We start from the raw sequence: 22,783 nt of genomic DNA, 5'->3' as shown, positions 1-22,783 counted from the left end.
CATAGTAATGCCCTTAGCAACCATCCACAACATACTAGCATCATGGTAGTGATTTTTGCTAGTTCCACTCACATTTTCTTCAAAAAAAGTTCAAATCAACTTTTGTTTACTACTGTATGCCGGATGTTTATATCCTTAAACCTCTCTGGACATACATTATAGGACTGTAACTGTTTTGACTTTATTAAAAATCCTTATGTATAATATACTTTAAACTCAATTATTAGTCAATAATTATATTTGTGCCATGAAGAGACCAATATACTTTAACCACCAGGTTATTCAACTGAAAAAAATAAAATAAAAAAAACAATTAGGAAACTATTCAGATGGAGGGTTTGCTGTGGCAGTTCACTGTGAGTTGTGGTCTAAACGCCTGCTGGTGCAGTAGCAGCCTGTTTAATGCAGGGTGTAAGTCAACCAATGTTAGCCTTCCATCTGGAGTCGGCTTTATTCTGCATGCTGTTGCCCCAATCTCAGATTCTCTCAGTTTCTGAGAAAATAACTGTGGTCATCACTTGTCCTGTGTAAATGTAAAATGGCTGATTTGAACAGAGTGACTATAAACCAATGTGTATGAGCATCATAACACCATCAATAAGTGGATTCAAGGGTTTTCCCTCAGTGCAGTAAAATTAATTTAATTATAAATATAATATTATATTTAAGACAGACATTCAGGCAGGCAGATTAGATGGATGGATGGATGGATAGATAGATAGACTCTGCATATTTATCTAGGGGATGGCATTTAAAGGTGTACTCAGTCATTTTTTTTCCTCTTTAAAAAGTTTTACTTAAAGAAAAGAATAGTCATTTTGAAACATATGTATAAAATCATGAGCACTCACATGAGATGAAGACTCTAGTCACATCAGTAACTTAGCTGTTTTATTATAAATGGAGAGGGTCTCCCTCATGGGGGCTTCCTTGTTATGATCACATGATGAGTTGAATACTTGTTTAATCTCAGAAGCCTCCCTGTTATTGGATTCTTTCTTTCATGTATTAAATGAATAATTTAGTACTGTGAGTACTACATTTCTACAATGGCATCTGTGACTGAAAACTACTGATTTTGAATGATGCTGAATCCACACCGCAAGGTGTCACTGTAGGTCCAGATGAAACAAGCAAAAAAGTTACTGAGTGCACCTTCAAAAGAACAAAAATGAAACTCATCAACTTTAAGTAACAAATAACTTGAGATATGACAAAAATAATAAATAAAATGTTTTCTTAATTGATGAACCATGTTTTTAATTTGTTGGATTCATAAATATGTTGCAAAATATCCTACAAAATATCATACAACTTCAATTAAATTTCAACATGACGCATGTGCTTTTTGATTGACAACTGCTCCAAAACCATTTTACTCTTTTGCAGTTTGTCCTTGGCGATAGAAATTGATATGACAAGGGAAAATCAGAGCTGTCTTGTACTTTCTAATAGCTCCATTGTGCTACTGCATTCTAAAAATATACCATCTAGACAATCAAAAGCAAAGTCTTTTTCCACAAATGATACAATCACACCCATGCCTTTGCAAGATGTTTCAGTCCCACAGCACTTGATTTTACTAATGATTTTACAATTTCACTTTCTGATCATGTTCTTCAAACGTACTTGAGCATCCTTTGGTCAAATTGATTGGAATGAAAATGTATAATTCAGAGGAAACTGATGCTAGAGAGGATTTGTTTATGTCTATTTCTGAAGTATGTTATTTGCATTTGGTAGACTCAAAGGAAAAGTGGGCATGATTTGCTATAAATGAACAAAAGAACTGAACAAAGGAATAAATTACTGTGGAGGTGTTTAAATCAGGTAAGCAAGAAATCGTTTTCCCTTTTATGTTTAAAGAGGATTCGTTGATAAATGTGTGATTTAAATCGTTATTCAGAAAAACAAACTTAGTTTGCTAAAATAGCATCTATTTGTCTACTTGAGTGCTGTTTACATTTTACATTTACAGGTATTCATTTTGTAGGCTGTAATGGGATTCATGGAAAGAGGAGGCGAGAACCGGTGTAAAGGAATTTAGATGGGCAATATAAATGATATTTAATTAAGAACTTAAACCAAAAGACACAAACACACACATATGATGGACAGCTGCCTGTTAACACTCTCTCTCTCTCTCTCTCTCTCTCTCACCGTCCGCAGTTGTCCTTTATCCCTCTCAGAGACTTGATTAGCCTGATAAGGGGCCGGGTGTGTAGAATCACGACCCAGCCCAGCCTTCTGCCCTGTCACACAGATACTTTTCTCCAAATTAAATGAAGAGAACAATAGAAGCGAATCACCGTGCACTAAAGAGATTGGGTCAAGTGCTCTCATGGGTCACGTGTTTTACTGGTAATTGAGCAAAATTAATATAGATATCATTGTGTGCCAGTGGCGGAGCTAGGGGGTGGCCGCGGTCACCATGGACCGAAGCCTGGCTCCACTCACAATTGCTGTCATTCTTTTGGTCATTTTTTGGCACAATTTAGCTCTTTAGAGGTGAAATCATCTCTGTACAAATGTACAAACTTAACGTGCGCACACCAAGGTCGCCAAACCTCTCCATCCCGGGTGTCATTGTATCCACTCAACCCCCACAGTCCGACAATATAAAAATGTTGCTCGAACATTTCGGTTCCACCATTGACTGATCGCTTGCACATGCCTGGCCACCTCTTTGAAAGACTCTTGGCTCTGCCCCTGTTGTGTGACTCTGTTTTGGGACAGCTAAAGTTTTCTTTATTTCCATTAGCACTTCCAGATGTTTTTTTGCTTCTGTTGAATTTGCTCTCATCCCTTACTGTTGATTTTACAAAATATCCTTTTCAAGGATTTATCTGTTCTCAGAAGTAGAAAAACATAATGTCATCTGTTATCATATAAAAATCATACAGGGCCAGTCCCCTATGACTGCAAAAGCTGTTGTTGTTTCTGCAGCTCTATTAATCAAACTGACTGCTTGAAGATACATCTCTGATTTTCTTTGTTTTAATGAAATTGGGGATTTTTTTTTTTTTTAGACCCTTGATTTATTACATTCACTGTTGTGATGCATTCTTATCTTGGATTTTCCCATGATGTTTTCATTGACACAACTTGAGAATTTCTCTACATTCAAGCTGATGATATCAGGAAGGAAAGAGAACAGCAGAGAACTCTTGAAAAGATTCATTTTTAAGTAAACTTTATGCCCTTTTTGAAAGTTAAGCACCTATTTTGACCATTAGTTGTGAAAGAGAAATACTTATTTTTAAGTGTTTCACCACATAATTGGTCCACCGTTGGTGTCATTACTCGTGGTGGATGTCTGCTAAGATTTTTGTGAAGGGTTTCGTTACCCTGAATCCTTAACACAATAATCAGGTACTAGGGCAGATGCAAACCAGCACTTCTCCCCATAACATTCTCACCCTTGAGCTGATCCCATAAGAATATCGGACAAAATGCTTTCTGCTCTCTCAGCATGAGTCTCTTCACTGACCCCCATTACCTCAGCATGGTAACATGCTACGGCCAGATCAACAAACACAACTCATCCTATAACATACTTTTCAGATGTCTTCCTCCACGCCACCCAGCTGAGAGCTACAATGATACATTATTTCAGCCAGAAGCCCTTCTTAACATCAGGAGATGGTCATCTCTGTGAGAGGCTGTTTTTACCATCACCATAATCAGAGGTCCTCTATAGACCCAACCAAGGAAAAACTCATGACTGTTCAAACTCTGGTTATAAGCAACTGTGGAGGCCACAGCTGGAAGGGCCAATTTTCTGGTCCCCTCACCTGTGAGCAGAGTGTTGGCCTGTTCTTATTTGGCAGTTTTGGACTTGCCAGACAAGACTGGGTTTCAATTCACAAGCTGCTCACTGCTAGAAAAGCAATCTTAACACGTTCAAGTCCTTACGTTGTATTTGGGATTTTGTGTTATCACCATGAAATAGCTTTATTTTAAAGCTGCCATTCACGGCAAGACTATGAAAAGGAGTTTTTGCTATCTGTCAGGTGTAATTGTCTACAGGATATTTAATGTAAAATATACAGTCAAATCATTTTTGGACATGTTCCGAGAGTCATCTCTTTGGTGTGACTGTCAGCACTCATTATTGAAGATGTCTTAAACAAGGATAGATTTTTCAAAATATGTTCAGGCGATGCTTTACGTAGTAAAGTATGGTTTGATAAAACTTTACAATAATATTCTATTTGTTAACATCATTAAATGTTCTAACATCATTATCTAACAATGAATGATAACAAAAAATGTTTTACAGCATAATAATCTTGGTTAATGTTTATTCATCAAAAAGTATTGTTCATTGTTAAAAATTAAAAAGATTTATAAATGCTGTAAAATTATTGTTCATACTATTTAAGCAATTGTCTCTGTATTTTTTTAGGCATATGTACTTATACATAAATATTACGCTTTAATTTAAAATGTATACTTTACTGTATAAGGGATTATATACTGTATGAGGGATGATGTGCAGTATGTCAGTCATTATTGCAAAATATACCTTGACAGGGTGATCAGTCTTGCATTATCCTCAAGGGATTCATTTTGCAATAATGACCTCCTGACAGTACATTATTGTGCTCATTATTAGAAGAGACTTCGGAGCGAAATGGGATACATGAAACTAACGGAACTATGTAGGTAAATTGGTTACCAGGTACAACAATCAAAAATGCAGTCATAATTAATAGTCATTATAAAAAAAAATATTTGTCTGCAGAGTAGTGTGATTGACCAATCCGAATCAAGTATTAATCTGTAGGGATTAAGATGTGTTATAATTAAATTCATATTTTCAACCATTGCTTGCCCTGCTGAACTCTATTCACAAATGTAAACGTCGTTCCTGTTTACTTATCAAGTCAAGCAAAATGCAACGTTTTAAATGTGTTCTTATAAACACACGTTTCATTAGCTAGGTAAATAGTCATGCTGTGCCAAATTATTGATGACCAACTAATTTAAAAAAGCACACCTTAAGAGAGAAAAGTGTTTAGTAAAGAGAGTTCTTGTGGATTCCCTGGTTCTCAGACTGTGTTTACTTTAGAGAATGCATTTCCACAAATTAAGTGCCATATAATTTGCCCAGTGTAACGCTGGTAGTCTGATTGGAAGAGAGAAGAACACAGGAGCCACTTTCGGTCTTTTAATAGTAGACAAAGGAAACACGTTGTAGTGGAAAACCAGGCATCAATCAAAGTAACACACTGGAGAGGGACAATCATTTTACAAGGAAACACGCTGAAGTGGAATACTGTGAGTAAAAATACTATAGACATAAAACCAACTAAGCTACAATCATACCTGTCAACATTTGGGTTCCAAAATCCAGGAGACCTCTGAGTGGGGGGGGTTGGGTGCTGGATGGCAGGGGCAGGCTAAATAAATGCAAACTCTGCCGCTGTTATTTAATGTGCTGAGTAACGTCGTGTCCGATATTAAAATCAGCGCGACACACTTTGCGAAAGGCGTGGGCATTGTCGATATGGCTTCAAGATATGAGATTAAATTCTTCCATCCAGCTGTTGTTAAATTTACATGTAGCCTATATTGTATATTTGGTTTTTGTATGATGTGTCGATTGTGGAGTGGTGGTGGCGTAGTGGACTAAAGCACATAACTGGTAATCAGAAGATCGCTGGTTCGATCCCCACAGCCACCACCATTGTGTCCTTGAGCAAGACACTTAATCCAAGTTGCTCCGGGGAGATTGTCCCTGTAATAAGTGCACTGTAAGTCGCTTTGGATAAAAGCGTCTGCCAAATGCATAAATGTAAATGTAAATGTCGATTGTGTGAGTTGGATGTGTTTCTTACAATATCTGGCACCTGGAGAACCTTGGATTCATTTATTAATCATGATGTGATTATTCATGTAACCAGGTTTGGGCCATACAAATTACAGGAGTTTCCTGGGAGAAATAACAAAACGAGAGGGGGTAGAAGATCGGTGTGAAATACGGGAGAGTACGGGAAAACGGAAGTGTTGACAGGTATGGCTACAATACAACATTACAATACAAGGAAACACTTCAAGGACTGACCATTGAATTAACAAAACTAGAGGGTATATATAAACAAGTAGCAAAATGAGGGAATGGAACACAGGTGAGGATGATGAGGAAAATAAGGGTCTTTAAAGCAACCAGACACAAGACTATATTACAATCTATTTATACTATTAAAACACACTGTAAGTCAGAATGCATAATCTGCTGACATACAACATTTGTTCCAGATGAACCTTTTATTTCATACACAAACCAATCTCAAGAATTAGATTTTGTCCACAGGGTTCCCCATAGAAAGTAAAAGAATAAATGAGATCTCTTCATGCCAATTGTTCCTTCTAGTTTCCATGCTTCTCAGATATTTCTCCAAAGACCCCAGTAATCTCACATCTGTCTCCTCTAGTGTTTCAGAGCCTATCTCAACAATGACTCTAAAACTGTGCTGTAAGACACAGAAGTCTGAAATCAAATGTCAAATCAATATGAATTTAAACTTAAATCTTTCAAGACCACATTATGTAGGTTATGTTATCCATATTCATTTGATCAACTATTACTGTGCCAATGATTGTCTAATTTGCTCATTTTGTTTGAATTCTCCTAAGGATCTGAGACTTGACACTTAAATGAAACATTATTGAGAACTCTCATCAAGTCTTCAGAGTTATTTCCATTATTTATGCTTAAAATCATAGTTAAAGGCATTTATTTCTTAAATATTCAATTATTTAAACTTTTAGACTTTCTGTGAAGAGATTAAAGTTCAATTCTCAATGGCAATATTTAAGCCTTTTGCTTATTGTTCTCAAAGCATCATTAATGTTTTTGAGCGTTGGTTTCTTTAGAGGAGAATAGAGGATGAATGGACAGAGGACACACTGTATTATGAGCGTGTGCACATTTTTGAAAACTGTTTTGGCAGTAGTTTTAATTTTCTAGTTCATTCTGAGAGCGTGCAATCCATGACGTAGAATATAGTCTTGACGTCCATTTTGACACATCGAGGTGTGTCCACCCATCTCTATACGTAAGAGAGTCTTTCCTGTGTCCTCTCTCTCTTTCTCTCTGTCTCACTTGTAAAAAGGGGGGTTAGGGGTTGGACCACAGGGAGGGGGTGTGTCTCTATAAGACGACTGAGCAACAGCATCCTCATTAGAAACAACACAAGCAGACGAAAGGAGAATATAACTGCCTTTAGTTTCAGCAGATCTGCTCAGGACAGGTGCCTGACCCCAACATAACACAGGTAGGCTGAAGGGGCGGGGGATTGGGAGTGGGGGGATGTAGGGGGGCTGAACTCTGCAAATTTATTTTACATAAATGTACTTAGCCCAGTTCGTAAGAGTCTCATTCCTGATTATTTAGACTTTAGAAGTTTTAGTGTTAACTGGGAAAGCATAGTGCAACTGGAACGACAAGTTTGTGGGTTTGATTCCTAAGGAATGCATGGATAAAAAGCATACATTTGGGTAAAAGCACCTGCCAAATGTATGAATAAAAAATTTCAAGTGTGCAATTGACTTTAATTTTGAGTTTTTTTTTATAAAACATTGTTTTTGTCGTCTTTGTAAAAACAAATAAAGAAATGTAATTACAATTACATTTCAGAAGTTTAGGGAAAATATTAGAAAACTGCTTTATGCAAAATAACTATTAATGACTACTTATTTTCATCTGCAATACTTTGCAAGGAAAATAGATAAAATAATAGTTATGTTGTTAACTATGGGGATATGACATTTTTTGCTTTTTTAAACAACTTTTTTTCTTCTTTTATTTCCCCCAGACATAAGGCATCAACTGGGATGTGTCAGATAAGGATGTTTACAGCTTGAGCTGATTACGATCTCTGAAACGTATTTGCGTGAATGACAGTGGCATATTTTTCACTTTGCTCTTATAATTGTGTCATCGCATGAAACATACTGAAATCAATGCATCATTTCAAAGGGCATGATCATTCAGATGACTAAACACCCCATTTCACTTTAGGTAGAAATTTACTGTACCGTATGGTGTTTAAATGAATTTCTGCTGGGAACGTGTAAGGAAATATCAACAGTATTTTTAAATGTTTCTAAAAAGGAGCTGACTTTTGGAGCACAAAATGCCAGGCTCTTTTCTGTTCATGGGCCATTACCACACAATGTTCTGCTCTGTGTGGCTATAGTGCCTATAAATTGCTTATCTGCAAGAGTTGGTTTGGATTTAGTGCTCAGGTTTAAAACTAAAGAGCAAAAGATATGATTTCACAGGGGGGTCGTAATGATTTAGCCTTTGAAGAAGTGCATTGGACTTCATTCTGCACTGGATAATGCAAAATGTAAATTTTGCACTTTGCTGGATAATTTCCATATCCAACTTGTTTTTACTCACATAGTGTCACTTAAATGTTAGTTTTACCTGAGCACAACAGGATCATGGCTATGGGCATAAATTAAAGGGAATAAATAAGGGTAACTGTATATCTACAATAGAAAAGACTGATGCACATTAGCTTCACAACTTTATAAGACGTCTACTTTTTATTTAAATACAAGGCAGACTGACATTCAAACATGTAACAGCCTGTGTGCTACTGATATCTTCTATATAAATGACTAATGTTGTATGTTGTGCTTACAGAGAGGTGTGATATGTTTCTATTGGTGTTTAAGTAATAAAGTAACCATTAGATAAGACCTATGCAAAGACAAATCCACTTGATGATTAATAATGTAATAATAAATAATATCATTTTCAAAAGCCCGGCACAAATTTAGTTCTGAGAATTAAAAAATAGCCAGATTATTACTCAGAATGCCCCGAGGCAGATACATCAACTGCTTATCCAAAACTTATGGCACAATTTTAGAAACTGTGAAATTGTCTCTTGATTAGCTGTACTTCCTGGTGGATTTTAAAGTATCTTGATGCCAAAAATACGGAAATAAGCATAATCATAATTAGTGACTGTGTATAGTTATGAAAATGATAACACAGCTTGGCAATATTCTTGAACCAGATCAAGTGATCCAATACATATAACAATGCTTAAAAAGCACAGAGAGACATAGAGTAAGTGTTACCTAAATAACACATAAACGCAACAGAATTATCCTATATTCTACATTTCTTTTTTGCTTGTGTTCTTGTGTGTGTGTGTGTGTGTGTGTGTGTGTGAGCGTGTATTTATCACTTTGTGGGGACCAAATGTCCCCATAAGGATAGTAAAACCCGAAATGTTTGACCTTGTGGGGACATTTTGTCGGTCCCCATGAGGAAAACAGCTTATAAATCATACTAAATTATGTTTTTTGAAAATGTAAAAATGCAGAAAGTTTTCTGTGAGGTTTAGGTTTAGGGGTAGGGTTAGGTTTAGGGGATAGAATATAAAGTTTGTACAGTATAAAAACCATTATGTCTATGGAAAGTCCCCATAAAACATGGAAACACAACGTGTGTGTGTGTGTGTGTGTGTGTGTGTGTGTGTGTGTGTGTGTGTGTGTGTGTGTGTGTGTGTGTGTGTGTGTGTGTGTGTGTGTGTTTATTTGTTAAAAGCACAGTGGTCAGCACATTCAAACAGCAAATGAGAAGGACACAAGATGCAGACTGCAGAAAAGGAAAGCTTTGTGTGAATGTGGATGTGCAGTGTCGTACTGCAGTGTCATTCGTACGAGTAGTAAAATCAAGAATACAGGTGTTACATGCTGTTATAAGAGTTCAAAGTCTCATTTGACCAATAACATAAATTAATAATGAGCAATATCACAAAAACATTAAAACTGCATTACAAAGTTATTGTTTGACAAGTTAATCTATGATCCCTGTATAATCCAATGTTCCTCAGACCTTTAAAACTATTCCATGTATTTTAAAGTTCCTGGACTAACATGTCTTTTTGATGTTGGATTAGGAAATTCATTGTTAATCTAGAAGGTTTTTATGTAAGGACATTGCATTGGTGTGAAAGTCTGTACTGCGCTGATGAGTTGAACTGCGTAAGGATATTTTATCAAGAAGTTTTTGCTCTTAACTTCACTTTAAGAAGTGGATCCAGCATTGTAAATGAAACAGTTACTTTCAAATTACAAGCATGAAAACAGCCTTAAGCTCTTTGATTATCATGATAATCTATCTTTATGTCAGTGTCAATGCAAATCTTATCTTTGCTGCTGTGTTTAAGTGTGGTAAAGCCTGCTGTCTCTTTCAAATAGTTGCAGTTGTTGAGAGCCTAATTGGGGCAATTTGTCTTTCAGTTTGTGCTTGCATATAGAGTATCTGCTTGTGAGTTTGTGTGTGTGATTGCACGAATGTTTGACCTTCACAGGTTGCACATATATAGCAGCCCTGTTGAGACATACAGGTGACATATAGTCTGACGCACTATAGTGTTCCCCTCTTTTCCTTTAATCTTAGTTGTCTGTCTTACAGTTACCTGTCTATATACAAAGTTATGCCAAATATCTCTGTTAATTTGTCAGAAGAGATCTCAACAATGCTACACATTTTTTCCAATAGCTTAACTGGTAGCGCATGGTACCAGTAACAACAAAGGTCATGGGTTCGATTCCCAAGGAAGACACAAATTGTGTGCCTTGAATATGCATACATTTAATGGAAATTTAGGAGATACATCAGAGACAAAATTGATAGTTAAATGAAACATACTGTACATGAGAACTACCATTAAGTCCCCTGAGCTAAGAGCAACCTATGAGTAATACATTTCACTTCTGGGCTGTGTTGTTCCATGGTACTAGTCATTTCATTGATGTTCACTTTGTTTGTTGAAATTAAATAATAATAATGCCACTTTTAGAAATAAAGTACTGGATGCTTGAGGTACTTCGGGTTAACACTGTGTTGATAAAATTGGTCATTGATTTCTCCTCCTTTTTTACAATGATCCACTGTGTTCTGCTTGAAGGAAATCTACATCACTTATCCAAAACAGGTGCAACTGTAAGAATTGTATACACTCTGCCAATTGCCAGCCAATCATGGTCTTCATATTCCAGAGCTCAACAATTTGGATCCGACGATTTTTTATTTATTTATTTTTGCTATTTTTTTTCAAATATTACTAAATGATATTTTTAGCAACATATTTTCAAGTTTCAGAAAAATATATTTATATGTATCATTAAACATCGCTTTCTTAAAAAAAAAAGAATTATCACGCTTATAATTTGCAATAATAGCTGGAAATTGTACTGTTCTAAAATTATATTAACTAGATCTAAAAATCTAGTAATATTATACATTTATTAATAAACATGACAGCATAAGGTGCAAAACAATATTGATTTAATAATTTTCAACCCCTTCAACTAATTCTTTAGAGACGATCCCAAGTCATTTCTCACAATTTCGCAACATAATGTTACCTTGGTGGCACATTCATATCAGAATTCAACATAATTCACGAAACAAAAATGTTTAAAATATCACAGGAAACCAAAAATTTAAGTTTGCATATCATTCTATCTCATGTACATGATCAACAAAGTGCTAGAACATAAAACTGAAAGTACTGGCCCAATATGGCAAGTGACAGTTCCATAAACTGGTCCAAAACTCTTTATACTGTAGTTCAGTCCTGTATTTTTCCTGTGTTTATGCAGTCTATATTGTGTCATACATAATTTAAACTATATATGTGATCATAATTATGCATTTACCAGCTCGTAGACCCCTTCCAGCCATTTTTCAAAGCTATCAATAGGCACTTGCACAATTCTGGTTTAATTAGACCCAGCAGTGAGCGGCCCATTTCAGCCACTGAGAACCCCCTCTGGTATTTAGCATTGATTATGACGTGTTTGATTGAGAAATGAGCTGTGCATAACCAGCCCCATTTACCTCTGGAGTTTGATTGAGCCATTGTGTTTTTAGCCATGCGTTTTTGGCACACACTCAAAATCTCAGGAGATAACACGTCTGAAATGATGGAGAATATCTGCATGAGAATAGCGACTGGTGATGGAGATAGGAAATGAAGCAGAACATGGAATTATTTACGCTCAGTTTGTTTACTGGACAAAGCCTGTCATTTCTCATCATGATATTTATGAGCATCAATGACAAAAAGCTACTTGTACACTTTAGAAACCAGTTTATTATGTCTTCACTCCTTTCAGATCATCAGAATATGGAATGAGTTGACATAATTAAAGGTGTATTAAAGGAATATGCCATTAAATACAAGCTTTATGGAAAGAATCTCTTATATATTGTCAATTACCACAGAATTTCTCAACTTATTACTCAGTTTGGAAAAAATAATAAAAAAAAGACAAATAATGTGCTTACAGATATGCACTTAAATGGACGAATGCAAGTCTTGGGCGCAAAGGTATAACCTTTCTGAGGTAAGATAGATGCTGTTAAGTACTTGTATGTAACTCAGAGAATTCCTATTAAGTATGGCACATGAAAACATATGAGCTAAAATGATCCATGAAACATTTTTGTAAGACAAAAAAGCATTAGTCTAACAATCTTGTATGCCACTATTTCCTTTTCAAACTTACAATCTTTCTTATTGTAAAATGAACAGCACAGTCCGATTTTCCTCCCACCTTGTTAATGAAAGACTGTTTTCCATTGGGCATTTAAGATAATTCCAAATGTCAAGAGTTAAATAACGTGTCTATCTTGGTTAGCTCTTTTTTATTACTTAATTGAGTTAGTTAATTAAATCTCGAAGGCCTGCCAAGCTCTGCATCCCATATGCATGATTATGAATGAATAGCATAGAGATTAAGGATTTCGAGGACCTTATACTGTGCAAGAAACGTGGAATGTAATGCAAATGAGAAAACATGTTAAACTAAATCTAAATACTAACGGCTAAGACAGTAAACCCTCTAAAAAGATATAAGACATGTGGAAAATTATCTTTTCCATCCATCTTCTCTTAAAAAAAATAGCACCTCCAAGCAAAGCTGCAACTTACCATTCATCCATTTAGATTCAACATCATGTAGTTACTGAGAATATAAAAACTAGATAAACTGAAGGGGTTGGCTAAAATCAATATCCAGTCCTATCTCTCTGCCGTAAGTTGTAATTTACTCATGCTCTTATAATTATGTGTCTTTCCCTTTTTGTTGCTTGTACTGTCACTAAATTCAATAAAACTGTCTTGAGCGGTAGCAATCGAATCGACTTACACCCTTTACATTTTATACCTGTGGTGACAACTTCAATTCAAGTGTAATGCAAGTGAAATTGATTTATCTTGAAGTTACTTTTGAACCAACAAAAAAATCTGATGGTTCGGCATTAAGCATGTCAAGTGCACAGTCAAAGCTGGAAACATTCATTATCATCTGTGCTTCATTTGTTTGACAAGGAAATAGCAAAATACAGTTATTATTCTTAACATTTTTCTATCCTTTTGGTGCTGAAGCTTTTTAGTCTTGGCTGTAATTTGGACTAATGTGATGACTAACCAGCGAGCATCACAGTGGCTCAAATCCTCCTCCTCATCTTCATTCTACTCTCATTATGCCACAGGCACTAATTCTAGCTTCACTTACTACAGATGATGAGTTTTACTAATGAGGTACTTGCAGATGCTGAGACTATGTTAGATGCATTCAAAGAGCACTATGGTTTGTTAAAGTTATGAAGATATGTGTGTATTTTACTGACTAAATCCAGCATCTTGTCATGGAAGATCATGGTGAACTACATATATATTCACTATGATGGGATTTACTTACCCTCTCACCATCTTCTCTTGTCTATACACTCTCTGCAGACTGCACTTCAGCCGTGATGAAGACCCCACTGTGGATGCTACTGTTGCTTGGACTGTGTAACCCAACATGGTGTGACTGCCAGGAAGATTGCCTGTTCTGCAGCCAACAACTCCCTAAAGAATATGCCTTCAACAATTGGGTAATTCCTTGGAGTAAATTCCTGTAGGAGAAATTTCTCAAGAGTTTCTCCAAAACAGTTATAAGATTAAATTGAGACTTTAGTTAAAGTGATGAATGTGATTTCTAGCAGCACCAAATGGAACTGCTAAAATAATGACTGTTTAAAAAACAGTTCCATTGGTTGGACGAACAGTTAGTCCCACCCCAACATTCACACCATTGGTTAAGCCACTGATGCAATGTCAGACTCTGTTTTCAAGTTTCAGAGAGAAAGAAATTGGTTGCCAATGCCAAACAGTGCTTGGATTTGCCAATAATCCAGAATCTGCAATGAAAAGACAGAGATATTAATATATCCTCATTCATTTTAAAGATCTATACTCTTACTGTAGATCTACAATTGCGTCATTTTTTTCAATTATTATATCAGCTAATGGATTTTAGGAGAAACATCTTAGATAAAGCTGATAGTCTCCCCAGCTATGAAAAAGGAACCTCTAAGTTAACGTGCACAGATCTTGTGCGAAAAATAATCATAATAGTGGAATGTGGTTTTGTATTTTAGCTGATTACGGCTCAGCGGAGCGGAGGCAGTACCCTCTGTGATTCATGTCAATAAGATGCTTTTGAGGGGGCAGAAGTGCTAATTTGGTTAAAGATGGCCCTTTGACTCAAAACAGCTGGGGTGATTCAGTTATCTTGTTGTGTAATTAAGTAGAAACACAAAAACATCATCTTGCAAGGCTGCTTGCAGAAATTGATGAAACACAGTTGCCCTCTGTAGCGTTAAGTGGGTTCCCCTGGGGTGTTTATATTTTATATATATATATATATATATATATATATATATATATATATATATATATATATATATATATATATATCTATATATATAGATAGATAGATAGATAGATAGATAGATAGATAGATAGATAGATAGATAGATAGATAGATAGATAGATAGATAGATAGATAGATAGACTGATTCAGTATGAATGACCAGATAGGATAGATCATTTTCACTGTTAACTCTGTATGAACTCCCTCTTCCTGGTGATTAAACAAATTCCCCCAAAACGTGACTTTTAATTCACATCGGTTAATTGATTCCACTGGATTACAGAAACAAAGTTTACTTTACACTCTTCCCATTTTAATGTGTAATTTTGAGGTTGTCAATTTTTTTCCCATTGCTGCTTTAATTTAATTTAAAATTTGAAATCTGTGACTTGAATATGCTTGTGTTTTAATTTAAGAGGTTTATTTCTCTTAAAGGTGTAGCCTATACCAGACCTTCAGAAATCTTCTTTGGTCAAGTTCAGGCACTTAACTTTGATCAGGCTAACTTGATTTCCGCACAATGGCAAGATATCTAAACATCTAAATGAGCCTGTTAACCATACAGATTTCAGAATCAGAATCAGAATAAGCTTTATTGCCAAGTGTGCTCACATACACAAGGAATTTATTTTGGTGATAGGAGAAACAAGCAAGTGCACAAAGAACATTACAGTGAGACAGAATATAAAACAAGGTGAGAGTATACAAAAAAAATAGGACATATGACATAGAATGGCATATGTACATGTGCAAGTGGTAATGTATGTGCAAGGTAGGGGTATGTACAGTTATGTAATTAAATATGAGTACATTTACATATGTACATGACAAATGTATACATGCACTATGGGAGTCCTGAAAGCAGTTTAAGTTTCATGTGGTTAATGAGGGTAAAAACTGTTCTTGTGTCTGGTAGTGTTGGCACTGAGTACACGGTAGCACCAGCCAGAGGGCAACAGTTCAAAAAGGGAGTGGGCAGGATGTGTGTGGTCCAGAGCTATTCTATCTGCACATTTCCTCACTCTGGAGGGTGAGCAGGGGGTACAGGCTTGAAGGGTGGGCAGGGGGCACCAATAATCCTCTCAGCAGTCCTGACTGTCCGTTGTAGTTTCTTTCTGTCTGATTTGGTGGCTGAACCAAACCAGACAGTTATAGATTTCATAAAATCCATTGCTAATACTTAATTGTGTTTGGTCTGTTGTTTTCCTCCCAAAAATTATGTCACTTCCTGTAGGCTAATGTCATTAAGGAACTAGTTTTTGTTAAAGGCATCAAACAAAAGCCTAAAAGGATGGAAAGTGATTATGGCCTAACTAAAAAAATTAATCTGACTATAAAATTTAATTAAATAATATTCCCAATAAAACATGCTTTGAAACATTTCAGTTAGAGAAATGTTTCATTATTTGTCACATTGTGATAAGAAAATGAACTATCATGATTTCCATCTGTTTTCTGAACTGCTTGGAAGCAGGACTCAGGACATAATCTTGTACGATGAAGCAGTAGAATATGTATTTAATTTTTTTTTAGTTGTTAGTTATTTTGTTCATTTCCAACATGATTACACAGGAAGTCGATATGTTGCTACCGAATGTTCCAGTTCCCTGACAGGGTCGGTGCTAGGGACAGTGGACAATTGGGGCTCAGCCCAGACCTTTGTGAATATGGGGCCATACTTTGATGAAATATCGGAATACAATACACTTTATAATACAACTTTGAATACATCTATGAGGTGTCATCTATATTAAACTAAAAAAGTCTCACTAACTTTTGTCTCAGCATTAGATATGCTCGAAGATCCGAAATTGCAGGCTTTTAACACCCATATTTGTTTAACCGAGGAACCAGGAAGTAAACGCGTTAACAATTTGGCGGCTGCATTTTCCTCCCAAAAAATTAAATTTTTACTCCACTAATGGTTAGGCTTAGGGTTGAGGTTTGGGTTTCAGTGTAAATTTAATGAAATATGCTTTCTTTTTCACTGATTTACATCATATACAACTAAAAACAACTCACTTTAATAACTCGCTTTTGGTGCCATTCTAAGGACATTTCACCTGGAAATTGATGCTCAGCGGCACATACGTTCAAAAACAATTCCCGCTTCGGCCACTGGGGCCAATGGTTCCAATTTCAAAAAGCACAGACCGAGTTTAGCTGAAGAGCTTTTGACTTACTGTCGCCGAATTCTCTACAGCTTAACATGTCAGAATACAGCCTCTGTCACTAATAAACCAAGAACTTAATTGAACAGACAAGATTTTCTACATGCCTTTATGTTTCTGTATTGTGTGCATGTGTTTGTCTGCATTCAGATGTGTCTGGTGGAGTGTCATGGTAAACTTTCTCCAGATGACAACTGGGAGCTGTGTCACAGGACCATTGTGGAACAGGATCCAAAAGCCTCCTTTCCAATAGGGGGCGCCATGCTGAAAAGTGCAGATGAGGACGCAGACACCTTTCTGCCTCTGGATGAGAATGATTCTCACTATTCTGAAACCTTCCAGAGATTCAACCATGTAACACGTGCTGTGGGTGCAGAAGATCAGGACCAAGACCAAAATTTGCATCTAAGTAAAAAGTACAAGTTCCTACAAGTTCAGCCCAAGCAAGAATCTGAGGACGAGCAAAATGGAGACAGTGAGATGGAGGGCGATGAGGGAGAGGCTGCTATCCACCTTATCAAACGCTTTGGAGGCTTCCTCAAAAACAAGTACGGCTACAGGAAATTTATGGATCCTGGAAGGTCTTTACAGAAGAGGTATGGGGGATTCATAGGCGTCCGCAAATCTGCCCGCAAGTGGAACAACCAGAAACGTTTTAGCGAGTTTCTCAAGCAGTACATGGGGATGAGCACTCGAGCTAGCGAGATTAATAGAATGTCTGCTGATATCACCCAAAAGAATGACTAAAGCTTGGACTTTTATGGCAAATAAACATACCCAGCAAACCACCATATGTTATGCGCAGTCGAACGATATCTTACACCTCTCTCCTCAAACTCCACACATGCATAAAAAAATCCATAATGCTAAAGGGTTAGCATTAACTTATATGACAAACAAGATGTACATTAAGAGATCCTTAAAGGTGCACTCAGTAACTGTTCCCTCATTAAAAAAAAGTTGTTAAATAATATGTGTAATTGTGGCAGGGCAGAGGGCGAGGCCGGGTCGTGATGCTACATACCCGGCCCCTAATCAGGCTAATCGGGATAATTAGCCTGATTAAGGGCTGGTGTGTAGCATCACCACCGCCCCACCGCCCTGCCACATTAATACTTAAAAAAAACATTTGATCTTTTGGACTCAAATCAGTTGAAGACTCCATATCATTAGCTTAATAAAAGAGGTTTTATTTCACATGTGGTGGTCATCCCCTGTGCGCTGCCATGTTTGTCACATGTCCAACTGAATAGCTACTACTTGCTTTATCTTTGGTAACTGCCCTTACTAGCAGACACTATGGCTCATGGAATAAATTAATTATGAATGAATAGTCCATTTCTACACTGGCATCAGTAACTGAAAACATTTGCTTCTTTTTGCATGATGCGGCTCAGTGTCTAAACTCTAATTGCATGAACAGTTCCCTATCTGTCACACACTCAACGTTGTGTCAATGAGTTGACACTAGGGGTCACTCCTGCGGAGCCCAGACATCTCTGATCTTGAGAAAAGGCCAATGGAAATTGGAGTGTGGAATTTGCATGCCACTCCCCCGGACATACGGGTATAAAAGGAGTGACGCTGCAAACACACATCAGATATCTTCTTCGGAGCCGAGCAAGCAAGTCACAGAGCTGAATTCCTCTGCCGCCTCCATTCATCTCTACATGCTGTTGGATCTATGACGCTTTCCAGCGGTATGGGCATATGGCATCCTCAGCGATGGTCACGCCGCTTGGGTTGATGCATATGAGACCACTTCAGCACTGGCTACTGACCCGAGTCGAATGATGAGCATGGCACCATGGCTCACACCGCGTCCAAGTCACGAAGGCTTGTTGCCACTTTCTTAGCCCCTGGTCAGACCTAGCGTTCCTACGGGCAGGAGTTCCCCAAGGTCAGGTCCCCAGGCACGTCGTGGTTACGACAGATGCCTCCCAACGGGGCTGGGGTGCCGTATGCAACCGGCCCGCAACTGCGTTGGTACACCAACTGCCTTGAGTTGCTGGCGGTACTACTTGCCCTGAGGAGGCTATTGCCATTGATCCGAGGCAAGCACGTGTTGCTCCGGATGGACAACCCAGCTACGGTAGCATATATCAACCGCCAAGGCGGCCTACGCTCTCGCCGTATGTCACAATTCGCCCGCCGTCTCCTCCTTTGGAGTCAGCACTGGCTCAAGTCGCTGCGAGCCACTCATATCCCAGGCCACCTCAACAGCACAGCAGACGTGCCGTCGTGGCAGGTTACGTGCAGGGGAGAGTGGAGGCTCCACCCTCAGGTGGTCCAGCTGATCTGGAGACAATTCGGCCAAGCACAGGAAAACCTGTTTGCTTCCCCAGAATCCTCACATTGCCCACTATGGTACTCTCTGACCGAGGCTCTCCTCGGCACAGATGCCTTGGCACACAGCTGGCCCCTGGGGCTGCTCAAGTATGCGTTTCCCCCAGTGAGCCTACTTGCACAGATGTTGTGCAAAGTCAGGGAGGACGGGGAGCAGGTCCTCTTAGTGGCTCCTTATTGGCCCTCACGGATTTGGTTCTTGGACCTCATGTCCTCGCGACAGCCTCCCCTGGCGAATTTCCCTGAGGAAGGACCTTTCCATGTCTGCCCCTTGGACGGGATGCGGAAGACTTAGGTGGCCTACCACCCATGGTGGTAGACACGATCACTCAACGAGGCACCTTTATGGCCTGAAGTGGTGTCTGTTTGCTCAGTGGTGTCCTTCCCGAGGTGAAGACCCCAGAGACGGCTGTCCCCCTCCACCTTGAAAGTGTATGTAGTCGCTATATCGGCACATTACGATGCAGTGGACGGTAAGTATTTAGGGAAGCACGATTTGATCATCAAGTTCCTGAGAGGCGCGAGGAGGTTAAACCCCCCCAGGTCACACCTTGTTCCCTCGTGGGACCTCTCCATGGACCTTCGGGGCCTTCAGGAGCTCCCTTCAAGCACCTTGCGGCAGCAGAGCTAAAGGCGCTCTCTCTGAAAACCGCCCTCCTAATGGCACTCACCTTCATCAATAGGGTAGGGGACCTGTAGGTGTTCTCTGTCAGCAAACTGTGCCCCGATTTCGGTCCGGCTTACTCTCACGTCATCCTGAGACCCCAACTTGGCTACATGCCCAAGGTTCCCACGACCATTCTACCAGGAGTGTTGCGGCTTCTTGGGTGTTGTTCCACGGCACCTCTCTAGCAGACATATGTAGGGCTGCGGGCTGGGCAACACCTAACACCTTTGCAAGGTTCTATAACCTCAGGGTTGAGCCAGTTTGTCCCTTTGTTATCAGGTGACACAAACAGGTACATTCGGGTCAGCTGGCCGGGTGTATCACTTGTGCATAGCGCCTTTCCTCTCCCTTGAGGCGAAGATGTGCGCTCTTTCCCCAGTTGCGTTCGCAAGAAGTGTGAACCCTGGACGTTATTCCTCCCTAGCCTAGCAGCTGTTGAGTCTTCAGAGAGGCTCGCTGCCGCCCCAGTACGGGCGTCACCCAGGCCCCCGTACTGAGGTAAGTGCTCCACATGCAAGGCAAACCCATGTGATGTATATTCCGCTAAATGGTTTCCCTGCCGGTGAACCGTGTCTTCCTTGGGTAGAGGGCCCTCTGTCCTTGGTTGCTGTGTTTGTAGTAACTCCTCCCCCCTTGGGTAGGACCTACAACGACTCCACTCCACTCCTAACTGGTAAGACCATGTGTTGTATTCCACTTAAAATCCCCCCCTTCTCTGGGCCGGGTGTGGTCTCTCGCGGTGTCCTCCAGCTTGGATCATATATTTGGCCCCCAGCCGAATGATTTCATTCCTTTTTGGGGATAACAATATAGAGAAGGCCACAGCTGGGCCATGCAGTCCTTATACTTCTGAGCAGTTAGCCATTCCCCTAGGTGCAGGGGACCGCTTCATGCCTGCCAGTTTGTTGGGGGTAGTTATGCGATGGTTTGCTGCACTGGCTACGAGGCACACAGAGGTATGTCCGTCTCGCACCGCCAGTCTGCGTAACTCGGTTCAGATCTTGTGGCGTTTCCCATTGGGAGCCCCAGTGTCAACTCATCGACACAATGTCGAGTGAGTGACAGATAGGGAATGTCTCGGTTACTGATATAACCTCCATTCCCTGATGGAGGGAATGAGACATTGTGTCCCGGGTCTTTGGCTCGGCTTCTCAGTGCGATACTTGATGTGTATTTGCAGCATCACTCCTTTTATACCCGAATGTCCGGGGGAGTGGCATGCAAATTCCACACGCTAAATTCCATGGGCCTTTTCTCAAGATCAGAGACGTTTATGCTCTGCAGGAGCGACCCCTAGTGTCAACTCTTCGACACAACGTCTCGTTCCCTCCATCAGGGAACAGAGGTTACATCAGTAACCGAGAAGTTTTTCTACACTCCTGCCACACAGAAATATGACTGCTATTTCGGTGAAACAAACCAAAAACTGAGTGCACCTAAAGCTTCTAAATTCAAATTAACATAAATTACTAATGATAGTAGCTAAAATGCATAATCAACAGCATTTCAACAGCAACACATTATAGCATAATGTTGATTACAACAAAAAATTATTTCAACTCATCCCTTGGTTACAGTAAAGCACTTACATTAGAAGTGAATTTGGCCAGTCCATAAATGTTCAAATACGACACACTGTTTCAAAAGTATTGACATGATTATAGCTGTCTTCATGGCTGTAAAGTTGTAAAATTGGATAAAACTAAAATCATGTTAACATGTATTATGTTTACGTCTTGTGGCAACACTTTTGAAACCGGATCTAAGGAGAGGCTTAACTGAACCCCGGAATATTTGCCCACCCTAAAGATCAAAATACCCCCCAAAAATTGCATCTGATAACTGGCTCTGATTTTAATGTTTCCATTAATTTAAAAAGCAAGTGTCTTACTGTAACTGCAATTCTATGCTTTTCTAAATACTAGAGAGACAAATCGAAATTATTAACATAATACCACAAATGCTGTCGTTTCAGCTTAATTTGTATTGAACCCGGAATATTAATTTAAAGCTTAGGGGAAAAAAGATAAAATGTCTCAGTGAGATTCATTTCTTTCTAATAAAATTTCAGACATCTATAGACAGCATTAGATAATACTGGTATTGTACTAATTTCCATTATATTTGATCATACATTGTACAAAGACCATTTGAGCTCCTCACCTACAGTAGGTCCAAATCCATCTCCTCTACACAACACTGCCATCTACTGGTCAAAGAAAATTCCCATAATGAAAACATAAAATTCAAGGGCAGATTAAGGAAAGCTAATCCATGTTTACTATTCCCCCCTAAATAAATAAAGCCAGATTTCATATAAACCATTAAGCAATGGTTCATATAAGCAATGTCTTATCACTGTAATATGCCTGTACTAACATAAATTCTGGCACATATGCATACATAGTTTGCTTCTTATATGGTTTATATGAGTTATAAACCAAAACAATTTGTTGTTTTTTTAACTGACAAAGTTGATTTGTATTTGTGCACATGAAATAATGTATTTATGCAAACACTGCAGAGTCATGCTTTACCCTTTATTCCGATTATTACAATTGTGTTCACTAATTGAACTGTATATGGCAACACTGAACTATGTCAATAAAATAGTTTACTATTTTCTGTGGCTTGTCATGCAGCAAATGATTGTCTCCTGAAGTATTTTGTTCATACTACTGTCAATAATTTGTATAAAGCAACACAATATTTTCACATAAACATCTTGTTTTATTTCTTAAATGCAGTGTTTATTAAAAGGAATTATGATGAATGCTATTTAAAAGAAAGGAATTGTTCATGTCTCATAATTTATTAATGCTTATGCCATCTCAGATGTGTATGAGAAGAT

The 22,783-nt window shown here is 38.5% G+C and overlaps 1 protein-coding gene across 1 annotated transcript; it reads left to right on the top strand.

Annotated features, from left to right (window-relative positions):
* The first annotated feature begins 7,205 nt into the window (after positions 1-7,205).
* On the top strand, positions 7,206-17,862 carry pnoca (prepronociceptin a). The gene is made up of 3 exons (XM_052154282.1): positions 7,206-7,283; positions 13,788-13,927; positions 17,070-17,862. Exons 2-3 carry the CDS (start codon positions 13,805-13,807, stop codon positions 17,664-17,666), a joined length of 720 nt encoding a protein of 239 aa, XP_052010242.1. The 5' UTR covers positions 7,206-7,283; positions 13,788-13,804; the 3' UTR covers positions 17,667-17,862.
* The last annotated feature ends 4,921 nt before the right edge of the window (positions 17,863-22,783 follow it).

Source organism: Xyrauchen texanus, chromosome 22 (genome assembly GCF_025860055.1).
Source record: "Xyrauchen texanus isolate HMW12.3.18 chromosome 22, RBS_HiC_50CHRs, whole genome shotgun sequence".
NCBI lineage: Eukaryota > Metazoa > Chordata > Actinopteri > Cypriniformes > Catostomidae > Xyrauchen > Xyrauchen texanus.
The sequence above is the reverse complement of the archived record's forward strand: the minus strand, read 5'-3'. Positions and strand labels throughout refer to the sequence as shown.